General features: G+C 28.0%; 3 protein-coding genes across 3 annotated transcripts; all 3 read right to left on the bottom strand.

Annotated features, from left to right (window-relative positions):
* Positions 1 to 386: 386 nt before the first annotated feature.
* On the bottom strand, positions 387 to 947 carry LOC131657205 (dirigent protein 11-like). The gene has a single exon (XM_058926674.1). It carries the CDS (start codon positions 945 to 947, stop codon positions 387 to 389), a length of 561 nt encoding a protein of 186 aa, XP_058782657.1.
* A 3,151-nt stretch (positions 948 to 4,098) lies between these two features.
* Positions 4,099 to 4,518, bottom strand: LOC131659805 (uncharacterized). Its single transcript, XM_058928939.1, has one exon. The coding sequence runs from the start codon at positions 4,516 to 4,518 to the stop codon at positions 4,099 to 4,101; it is 420 nt and encodes a 139-aa protein (XP_058784922.1).
* Positions 4,519 to 8,281: 3,763 nt separating this feature from the next.
* On the bottom strand, positions 8,282 to 8,842 carry LOC131657204 (dirigent protein 11-like). Its single transcript, XM_058926673.1, has one exon. The coding sequence runs from the start codon at positions 8,840 to 8,842 to the stop codon at positions 8,282 to 8,284; it is 561 nt and encodes a 186-aa protein (XP_058782656.1).
* Positions 8,843 to 11,395: the final 2,553 nt, after the last annotated feature.

Raw genomic sequence — 11,395 nt, 5'->3', positions numbered from 1 at the left:
ATATAAACTTTTACATTAATTTAAAATCTTTTAATACATTACTGAGTTTGAATTATTACTCAATAAGAAGTTAAAATAAATCTAAAATAGAAAAGAGAACAAAATTTCTTAAATTATAAAGAGACAACATGTAAAAGTTAACATGTAGACAAAGTATATTTGTCGACTAGTTGTCATTCATAATATATAAGAAAAAGACACATGCAGCAAACAAAACAAAAATAAAACAAACATGCAAAGTTTCTAAACTACTATTAGTAGTAGACACATGCAATAGTAACATTCTAGTAGTAATAGACACGTGCAATAGTAACATTCTAGTAGACACATGCACTGCATGCACTAGTAATATTCTAGTGGTAGTAGACACATGCACTATTAATATTCTAGGGATGAGAAACAGTAATGTTATACTCAACAATATAATGTTGAGGTGTAGAAATGGAGTTAACACTATTCGCAATAGCAAAGCCTCTAGCAAACCTAAAAACACCAGTTCCACCAACAATACTTGTTTCTCTATTTTGCTTTGAAATAGGGTTCCTCCCTAACATACTTAGAGTACTTCCTGCATAACTCCCTTCATCAAACACTAAATTTATCAACATAAACTCAGCAATATCACGAAGTGATGAAAGACCTATTAGCCCTTGAGCTCTTCCAATCTTCTTTGAACTTAACTCCGGTCCTTCCGTCATTGCATCATCCATCATAAAAACTGAGCCAAATCCATTAGCCACGTTTTTTGGCGTGTCGATGATTTGTATCATTGTAGGGTTTTTTTTGGTTCTGATGTCGTGGTAGTAGAAGTGGATATGTGTTAGTTTTTCGATGTTTCGTTGTTGTTGGGAGGGTAATATGATGTTGGATTGTTGTGAGGAAACTCCATTGGAAATTATGAGTGTGATAATGGAGAAGAGAAAGATGAAACTATGTGAAAGAGACATTGTTGTAAGATAATGCAAAGTTTTGTTACTAATGCAAAGAAAACACAATGCTTTATAAGGGTTTTTCTCAAGTTAAATATTTTTGTTGAATAGTTTATATTGCCCACGAATATGGCGAGGAACTTTCAAGTGGAAGTTGTTTATTTGAATGCATTGCACAAGAGACACTGGTCTCAACAAAAGAAACAAACAAGTTGAGATGAATCCTACAACAATGCCAACTTACACAAAGATTACTAAAATTACCACTTGCTTGTATTGGCATGAATTTGAGAATCATTTTTACACTAGTGTCATTATTACACATCATTTAGATTCTACCATATCAATGAGGAATCCGGTAGGAAGGTGGGTGACAATTGTTTTTGCAGGGTTTTTATTTGAATATATTATTTTTATTTTAATAGTAATAATATTCTAATAATAACAATAATATATATTCTAATAATTTTGGTTTGGTCTCACCTATGAGGCGGATGGATTTGTACGTTTGCTGTCGTTTGTTGTCGTGAGGCGGATGGTACAAATTCAAGGATGTAGATTAACTATTAGTCTATTGGTCTAATCTGTTTAGTTTCGTTTTCATTGTACTTTTTTCTCTCAAATATTTTTGTTTGATGTATTTCAATTTTTTTTTTATAACAATCAGCGGCCACCATTGAATCCATTAAGACAAAATTCATTCAATCCATCCAATTCATTCACCACTTAAAAAGTAAGTTAATGGATTGGACAAATTCCATCCATTTATATACATAGATTGATCCAATACATCCATCATATTTTAATGATCCAATGGATTATAGTTATTATATACTTTAAATCTGTTACATCAATTAAAAACTTGATTTTACTGTATTTTAAAAAAATCTGATTTTTTTTGTAGGTTTTTAAAACTCGATTTTATAGTATTTTTTGAAAAAAATTCGATTTTACTGTATTTTTTGGAAAGTCTGATTTTACTATATTTTCAAAAAAACTCGTTTTTACTATATTTTGTTTTAAAAACTCAATTTTACTGTATTTTCAAAAAACTAGATTTTATTGTATTTAGAAAAACGATTTTACTGTATTTAAAAAACCTGATTTTCCCATAATTTGTTTTAAAAATCTGATTTTATGCTATTGTCAAAAAACTAGATTTTACTGTATTTAAAAAACAATTTTACTATATTTTTAGAAAAACATGATTTTTTATATTTTTGAAAAACCTATTTTACTGTATTTTTGAAAACTTGATTTTACTGTATTTTTTAAAAACTCAATTATGTAGTATTTAAAAAAAACTCAATTCTATTGTATTTTCAAAATTTTGATTTTAATGTATATTTAGCAAAACTAGATTTCACTATATTTTGCTCCAAAAACCCAATTTTACTGTATTTTTAAAAAACTAGATTTTACAGTATTTATAAAAACAATTTTACTGTATTTTTAGAAAAACCAAATTTTATTGTATTTTGGAAAACCCCGAGTATACTGTATTTTTCGAAAAAGTCAATTTTACTGTATTTTTAAAAAACCTGATTTAACTGTATTTTGTTTTAAAAACTTGATTTTATTGTATTTTAAAAAAAATAGACTTTACTGAATTTAGAAAAACGATTTTACTGTATTTTTGGAAAAACTCGATTTTATTTATTTACTTTTAAAAAACTCAATTTTGCAGTATTTTTAAAAAAACCCAATTTTACTGTATTATCAAAAACTTGAATTTACTGTATTTTAGGAAAAACTCAGTTTTACTTTATTTTCAAAAAACTTGATTTTACTGTGTTTTCAAAAAACTCGATCTTACTCTATTTTTAGCAACAATCAAATTTACTGTAGTTTTAAGAAAATCCCAATTTTACTAAATTTTTTAAGGCTAAATTACAGTTTGGTCCCCCTGTTTTGGTATTTTCACGATTTTGGTCCCCCTATTTTCTTTTTAAACAGTTTTAGTCCCCCATCCCAATTTTTAACCAACTGTTCATGTACGGTCATGTACTGTTCATGTACGGTCATGTACTGTTCATGTACGATCATGTACTGTTCATGTACGGATCATGCACTGTTTATGAACAAAATTGGGATGGGGGACTAAAACTGTTTAAAAAGAAAATAGGGGACCAAAATCGTGAAAATACCAAAACAGGGGGACTAAAACTGTAATTTAGCCATTTTTTAAAAACCCAATTTTACTGTATTTTCAAAAAAATTGATCTTAATGAATTTTCAAAATACCTGATTTTTTGTAAATTCAAAAAACCAAATTTTACTGTATTTTCAAAAAAACTCGATTTTACTCTATATTTTTGAAAAACATGATTTTACTGTATTTTCTAAAAATCGATTTTTTCTAAAAATAGAGTAAAATCAAGTTTTTTCCCAATAATTGACGATAAAATCGTGTCTTTTCAAAAATACGGTAAAATAATGTTTTTTTGAAAATACAATTATGTAAGGTTTTTTTTGTAAATATAGTAAAATCGATTTTTTTTGAAAATACAGTAAATCTTATTTTTTTTGAAAATGCAGTAAAGTTGAGTTTTTCCAAAAATAAAGTGAAATCAAGTTTTTAAGAAATACAATAAAATCAAGTTTTTTCAAAATACAATAAAATCTAGTTTTTCAAAAATTATGGTAAAATTGAATTTCTTGAAAATTCAGTAAAATCTTGTTTTTTTGAAAATGCAGTAAAGTTGGGTTTTTCCAAAAATAAAGTGAAATCAAGTTAGAAATACAATAAAATCTAGTTTTTCAAAAATTATGGTAAAATCAAGTTTTTAAAAAATTACAGTAAAATCATGTTTTTGGATAATATAGTAAATTGAGTTTTCCAAAATTACAGTAAAATCAAAATTTCCCAAAATTACAGTAAAAACAAGTTTTTACAAAAATACAGAAAAATCGAGTTTTTTTGAAAATAAAGTAAAATCTTGTTTTTTTAGAAAATAGAGTAAAATTGAGTTTTACTAAAATACAGTAAAATCAAGTTTTTTGAAAATACTCTATAATAGGGTTTTTGAAAGTACATTAAAATTTTGTTTTTTGAAAATACAGTAAAATTGAGTTTTTCCAAAAATATAGTAATATCGAGTTTTTTTTGGAGCAAATAGAAATTTTATTCCAAAACACATTAACAACAATGTCGATCTAACGATCCAGGCTACAACTCAACAAAGCCAACAAAGAAAACTAAGTAAAGAACATCAGAAACTACTACAACAATTTCCTTGATGTCCATACTTCTTAAGGCTTCCTTTTTACCATTCTGAAAAATAATCTTGTTTCTTTGATTCCAAATAGCATACACCATCTCAGTGGCTGCTAGTTTCAATAGCTTTGCGCGCCCACTTTTCCCTTTGGTTTGGCTACAAATCCAATTTACCTCTTCTGTCCATTCCCCATGAATATGTCTAATCCTCATCCAGGTAAGAAGTTGCATCCAAGTTCTCTTAGTCTCGGCACAAGCGAAGAACAAGTGCTGACTTGTTTCCATCTGATCACAGTACACACAAAGTCCATATGTTATAACCCCAATCTTACTCAGCCTGTCTTTCGTGGGTAACCGGTTTTGACACGCCATCCATAGAGTAAAGATGGCTCGCGGTCTAGCTTGGTTCTTATACATAAGGGACCTCCAAACAACTCTGGGTTTATCTCCTCTAAGCATACGATATATCTTGCTAGTGTCATAACTCCCAGTTGTTTAAAACAATTGCCAAGGGGCTGACGTAATATCGAGTTTTTGTAAATACAGTAAAATCAAGTTTTTCCAAAATTACAGTAAAATCAAGTTTTTCCAAAATTAAAGTAAAAACAAGTTTTTCTAAAAATACAGTAAAATCAGACACAGTAAAATCGAGTTTTCTAAAAGTATATTTAAATTAATTTTTTGGATGGATGAATATTCATCCACTAAAATGATCTAAATGAATGGATTAGATGGATTTTATTCTAAATGGATGGATTGGATTGAATTTTTTAAGGAAGTTTAAGTGGATTCTTAATGGGCTAATGTATTATTTTGATTCATCCATTAACAATCCAATCCATATCTATCCAATTCATCCATTTAGCCACCCTTAGTCTATACTTATTAATGAATAATATGATCATTTGTAGTCACCTGGGAAATATTCAACTTCTTGATGTATATGGTGGAAGCTTGTGCTTCTTAAAACAAACCTCTATTTTGTGGTCGGGTTTATTGCAGAAGGTACAAACTTGAGACCGTTATTATTGATGAAAGAACTTGGTTTAGCTCCAAAATTAGTGGGACGACCTCTCATGTATGACTTGGCTACTTGAGTAACCATCTTTTCTTCCTCAATCAAGGAAATTTGTTGTCTTTCTTGTTGTATGAGTAAGGAGAATACTTTTTTGACAGGTGGAAGAGGGTTCATGATCATTATTTGAGCACAAAGATCATATTGATCTTTTATCCATTTCAAGAATAATATAACATAATCACTTTCTTTATAGGTTTTGATGGTCATTATTAATTGATAAAGGTAGGTGGGGTTACAGGTGCAACTTGAGATTGGGAGAAAATTATCAAACTCTTGCTAGAGTTTCTTGAGGGTTGTGAAATATTGATTAACATTTTGTTATCCTTGTTTTCTAGGTGTAAATTTCCTCTTAAAAATCCAAAATCTAAAAAATGTCACCATGGTGGTAACGCTCATGAACTTCTTCACAGATTTCTTTGACAATATCCATCCAAAGAACGATTTCATAAATGTCTTTGGAAATGAAATTTATGACAATTACATATTGTTGTAGTGGTCCGAACTCCCAAGTGACAAATTTATGGTTTGATGACTCATGGTGAATTAGGGTTCTATCGATGAACCCTACTTTGTTTTTGGATCTAAGGGAGAGTTTTATCAAGCGAGAGTGGGAGATGAAAGTTTGTGTTGTTCGGGGAAGGAGAAACGATGGCTAATCCTAAGTTGTCACTAAGGTGCACGTAGAACAAGCATATATAATTAGTACCTTCGATTATGCTTGGAAGGTTAATCAGAGGCATTTTAGGGTGGATTGTTTGAGGAAGACAATGTGGTGTGGATTGGTGACGGGGTTAGATCAGTGGGAAATGGTGTTTCATGATTGGTTTTCATGAAAATGAAGGGATTATGAAGGTTGATGATTTAAAGAAAGGAAAGAAAATGAAGAGTTTCTGTGAGGGTAAAACAGAGGATTTCTTAGGCGGGAGAGAGAATACGAAGGAGGGAATGAAAATGGAAAAAAGAAACTTTTGGTAGAGGATAAGAAAAATAAGATAAGAAGGAAATATTAAAAAAATAATTGAAAGAGAAACATGTGAAGATAAACCTCAAAAGAGAAAGTTGAAGGATAATGGAGAGAGAGAGATCTTTATATCCAATATAGGAAGATAAAGGAATGAAGAAAATGAGAGAGATATCAGGACAATCATTAGTCTTCTAATACCATATTGACAAGTGGTAGCAAAATGAAAAAGACATTAAAAAAATGATTAAAAATTCATTCTAAAAATTATTTAGATTACAATGTGGACTCTTGTAGTATTTATAGGCTATTTGTTGGAGAAAAAGGCTCTAACTAACTGGGCCTAATTGTAACTCTTTAAAATAAAATAACTTACAATATGACACTTTATATGATTAATTATTAAAGACAGTTTTTTTTATAGACCTTTCTACGGGAATAACTCCTGCTGAAAATTTCAAAATATCCTTGTTTTGGAGATGCATCTTCGAAATGTTTTTTTTCTAGGTTTTCAGAGAATTCGGAGATGCATCTCCGAAATCACTCATTTTTTGGGTATTTTCGGATATAAATCTCCCATAGCACTTATTTTCCAATTTAAACGTTGGATTTAAAGTGTCAGGTGTTTTTTCGGAGATGCATCTCCGAAAAAACCCTTCCTAAAATTTGGGATATTGATTAATTCGGATATGCATATCCGAAATATTCCAATATTCTAAATTTTACGTATCAAATTTTATTAACACACAAACTAAATAAAATAAAGATGATAAAAGGTACATTCAAACAAAAACCAAAAATACATCGTAAAATAAGAATATTAATATTCCAAATATTCAATTGGTAAATTAATCGATCAATTAAATACTACTATATATATATATATATTAACACACAAATTAAAACACAAACTAAATAAAATTAAGGTGATAAACTATACATTCAACCAAAAACCAAAAATACATCTTAAAATAAAAGAATATTAATATTCCAAATATGACGTCATTGGTAAATTAATCGATCAATTAAATATTACTATATATATATTATATTATAAAATAATTAATATTTTTTACTTTATTATATTAAATAGATATTTTGATTAAAATAATATATATTTAATTATATATTTTAATTAATACAATTGATTCACCTTGATTTTTGTTTTCTATATCAGACAATATTTAATTATATATTTTAATTAATACAATTAATTATATTATTAATACAATTGAAATCACATTTTTAAAAAAAAAATAATTTTCGAAAGTGAATATTCGAAACCATCTTTTTTCATAAAAAAGTGACTTCGAAGATGCATTTCCGAAATATAGAGGCATTTTTGAAATTTCACCTTGAATTTCCCAGAAGGATGGGAGATCCGTAAAAAAATTGTCTTATAAACTAGTTTCGGCATTCTAAACATAAGCCATTAATAGAACTTTGTAGGAATTCTTGGTTCTTAGTTCTTTAAACAACTTCGACATCATATGTATGGAAATCTTGCATGGTCTTGCCCTAAAATAAAACCTAGATACTAAAGGATCTTTGCAAGACATATACAAATATAAGGCTGAAAAATTAAATTACACCGATATAATAGTTGGATAATGTAACATCACGTAATATTATTATAATGAATATATATATTTTACAAAATTATATTATACTTATACAATTTATATAAACTTTAGCATTAATTTAAAATCTTTTAATACATTACTGTGTTTGAATTATTAGTCAAATAAGAAGTTAATATAAATCTAAAACAGAAATGAGAACAAAATATCTTAAATTATAAAGAGACAACATGTAAAAGTTAACATGTAGACAAAGTATATTTGTCGACTACTTGTCATTCAAAATAGATTAAAAAAAGGACACATGCAGCAAACAAAACAAAAATAAAACAAACATGCAAAGTTTCTAAACTACTATTAGTAGTAGACACATCCACTAGTAATATTCTAGTAGTAATAGACACGTGCAATAGTAACATTCTAGTAGACACATGCAGTGCATGCACTAGTAATATTCTAGTAGTAGTAGACACATGCAATAGTAACATTCTAGTAGACACATGCACTATTAATATTCTAGGGATGAGAAACAATAATGTTATACTCAACAATATAATGTTGAGGTGTAGAAATGGAGTTAACACTATTCGCAATAGCAAAGCCTCTAGCAAACCTAAAAACACCAGTTCCACCAACAATACTTGTTTCTCTATTTTGCTTTGAAATAGGGTTCCTCCCCAACATACTTAGAGTACTTCCAGCATAACTCCCTTCATCAAAAACTAAATTTATCAACATACACTCAGAAATATCATGAAGTGATGAAAGACCTAATAGCCCTTGAGCTCTTCCAATGTGCTTTGAACTTAACTCTGGTCCTTCTGTCATTGCATCATCCATCATGAAAACTGAACCAAATCCATTAGCCACGTTTTTTGGCGTGTCGATGATTTGTATCATGGTAGGGTTTTTTTTTGTTCTGATGTCGTGGTAGTAGAAGTGGATATGTGTTAGTTTTTCGGTGTCTCGTTGTTGTTCGGAAGGTAATATGATGTTGGATTGTTGTGAGAAAACTCCATTGGAAATTATGAGTGTGATAATGGAGAAGAGAAAGATGAAAGTATGTGAAAGAGACATTGTTATAAGATAAAGATACTTTGTTTTCTTACTCAAGAAGTTTTGTAACTAATGCAAAGAAAACACAATGCTTTATAAGGGTTTTTTCTCAAGTTAAATATTTTTGTTGAATAGTTTATATTGGCCACGGATATGGCGAGGAACTTTCAAGTGGAAATTGTTTATTTGAATGCATTGCACAATGCACAACAATGCCAACTTACACACTTACACATAGAGAAGAAGATTACTAAAATTACCACTTGCTTGTATTGGCATTAATTTGCGTATTATACATCATTCAGATTCTACTTTATCTATGAGGAATCCAGTAGGAACTGAGGGGGGTGACAATTGTTTTTGCAGTGTTTATATTAGAACTAGTAACAAACCCGTGCATACGCACGAGTTCTGTTCGGTTACGCGAATTTGGATACATCATTGATTTTAAAAAAAAAAAGTTAAAAAAAATTAGATTAATAATTGATTATTTTATATATAAAAATATTTAGATCAATAATATATTTTTTCCCGTATACCATTTTTGGATTAAAAATATTTAATCATAAATACCATTTCTCGTATATAAAAATATTTAAATCAATAATAGATTTTTTTCCTGTACAGAATTCATTTTTGTTTAGGTATCATTCACAAAAATATTTGGATCAATAGTAAATTTCGTATATAAGATTATTTAGATCAATAATAAATTTTTTCCCGTATACCATTTTTAAAAAAAAAAATATTTAGATCAATAATATATTTTTCGTATATTAAAATATTTAGATCAATAATATATTTTTTCCCGTATACCATTTTTTATCAAAAATATTTGATCATAAATACAATTTCTCGTATATTAAGATATTTAGGTCAATAATAGATTTTTTCCCGTATACAGACTTCATTTATGTTTAGGTATCATTCACAAAAATAAGGGTATTTTGGACTTTTCCACAACCATTAATTTTCTTATATTATAGATTGATAGATTTTTTTTGGAAGAAAGAAGTGAGAAAGTGATGAAAGAGAAAAAAATAGAGAATAGAGAGAGATTTGATAAGTTTGATAAAATATGAAAGTTGTATTATTTTAATAATAAAATTAAGAACTTTATGGTACAAAGACCAAAAAACCACAATTTTAATGTGGTGGCAAAAAATCAAATAAGGGTATTTTGGACTTTTCCACAACCATTAATTTCCTTATATTATAGATTGATAGATTTTTTTTAGAAAAAAGAAGTGAGAAAGTGATGAAAGAAAAAAAATAGAGAATAGAGAGAGATTTGATAAGTTTGATCGAATATAAGAGTTTTATTATTTTAATAATAAAATTAATAACTTTATGGTACAAAGACAAAAAACCACAATTTTAATGTGGTGGCAAAAAATCAAATAAGGGTATTTTAGACTTTTCCACAACCATTAATTTTCTTATATTATAGAATGATAGAACTTTTTTTGAATAAAGAAGTGAGAAAGTGATGAAAGAGAAAAAAAATACAGAATAGAGAGATATTTGATAAGTTTGATAATATATAAGAGTTGTATTATTTTAATAATAAAATTAAGAACTTTATGGTACAAAGACCAAAAAACCACAATTTTAATGTGGTGGCAAAAAATAAAATAAGGGTATTTTGAACTTTTCCACAACCATTAATTTTCTTATATTATAGATTTTTTTGGAAGAAAGAAATGAGAAAGTGATGAAAGAGAAAAAAATAGAGAATAGAGAGAGATTTGATAAGTTTAATAAAATATAAGAGTTGTATTATTTTAATAATAAAATTAAGAACTTTATGGTACAAAGACCAAAAAACCACAATTTTAATGTGGTGGCAAAAAATCAAATAAGGGTATTTTAGACTTTTCCACAACCATTAATTTTCTTATATTATAGATATATTATTGTACGTTTTCATTGTACGTATGCAAGGATGTAGATTAACTTTTGGTCTATTGGTCTAGACTGTTTAGTTTGGTTTTTATTGTACTTTGTTCTCTTGCATCAAATATTTTAGTGTATTGGAATCTTTGAGTTTTTTTTATAACAAGTAGTGTAAATTTATCAATGAGTACTATGAGTTTTAAATGGAATATTAAGAATTTTTTTAGCGACAACAATTTTGAATCGTGAAAATTGGAGATATAAGATATCTTGATTAAAAAACTATAGAGAAGCATTGAAAGGTGTGATCTTAATGTCGGTTGCCCTGATACAAATACAAATAGAAGAGATTGAGATGGAGATTAAGCCTAGGAATTTCATTATCTTGTGTTTCAGAGATAAAGTATGAGAGATGTCGCAAGATAGAAGACCGCAGACGAAATGTGGGTATAACTTGAATTATTGTAAATGACCAAGTATTTGAATCATAGGTTATGTTTGAAACAAAAACTCTAATCATTTCATATGGTGGAGAACAAATCTATTGTGAGCAATTAATAGTATTTCAAAAATTTATTGATAACTTACAAAATATTGAGGTGAAAATATTGGCATGAATTTGGGAATCATTTTAAAAGTTAGAAGTGATTTTTAAAGAATTATAAGTTATTATTTGAA

This window comes from Vicia villosa, linkage group LG3, assembly GCF_029867415.1.
Source record: "Vicia villosa cultivar HV-30 ecotype Madison, WI linkage group LG3, Vvil1.0, whole genome shotgun sequence".
In the NCBI taxonomy this organism is placed as follows: domain Eukaryota; kingdom Viridiplantae; phylum Streptophyta; class Magnoliopsida; order Fabales; family Fabaceae; genus Vicia; species Vicia villosa.
Note: the sequence above shows the minus strand (reverse complement) of the source record. Positions and strands in the feature narration are given on the sequence as shown.

Excerpts from the sequence above, each read along its gene's own strand:
- LOC131657205 (XM_058926674.1), bottom strand. The coding sequence starts at position 947 with ATGTCTCTTTCACATAGTTTCATCTTTCTCTTCTCCATTATCACACTC.
- LOC131659805 (XM_058928939.1), bottom strand. The coding sequence starts at position 4,518 with ATGGCGTGTCAAAACCGGTTACCCACGAAAGACAGGCTGAGTAAGATT.
- LOC131657204 (XM_058926673.1), bottom strand. The coding sequence starts at position 8,842 with ATGTCTCTTTCACATACTTTCATCTTTCTCTTCTCCATTATCACACTC.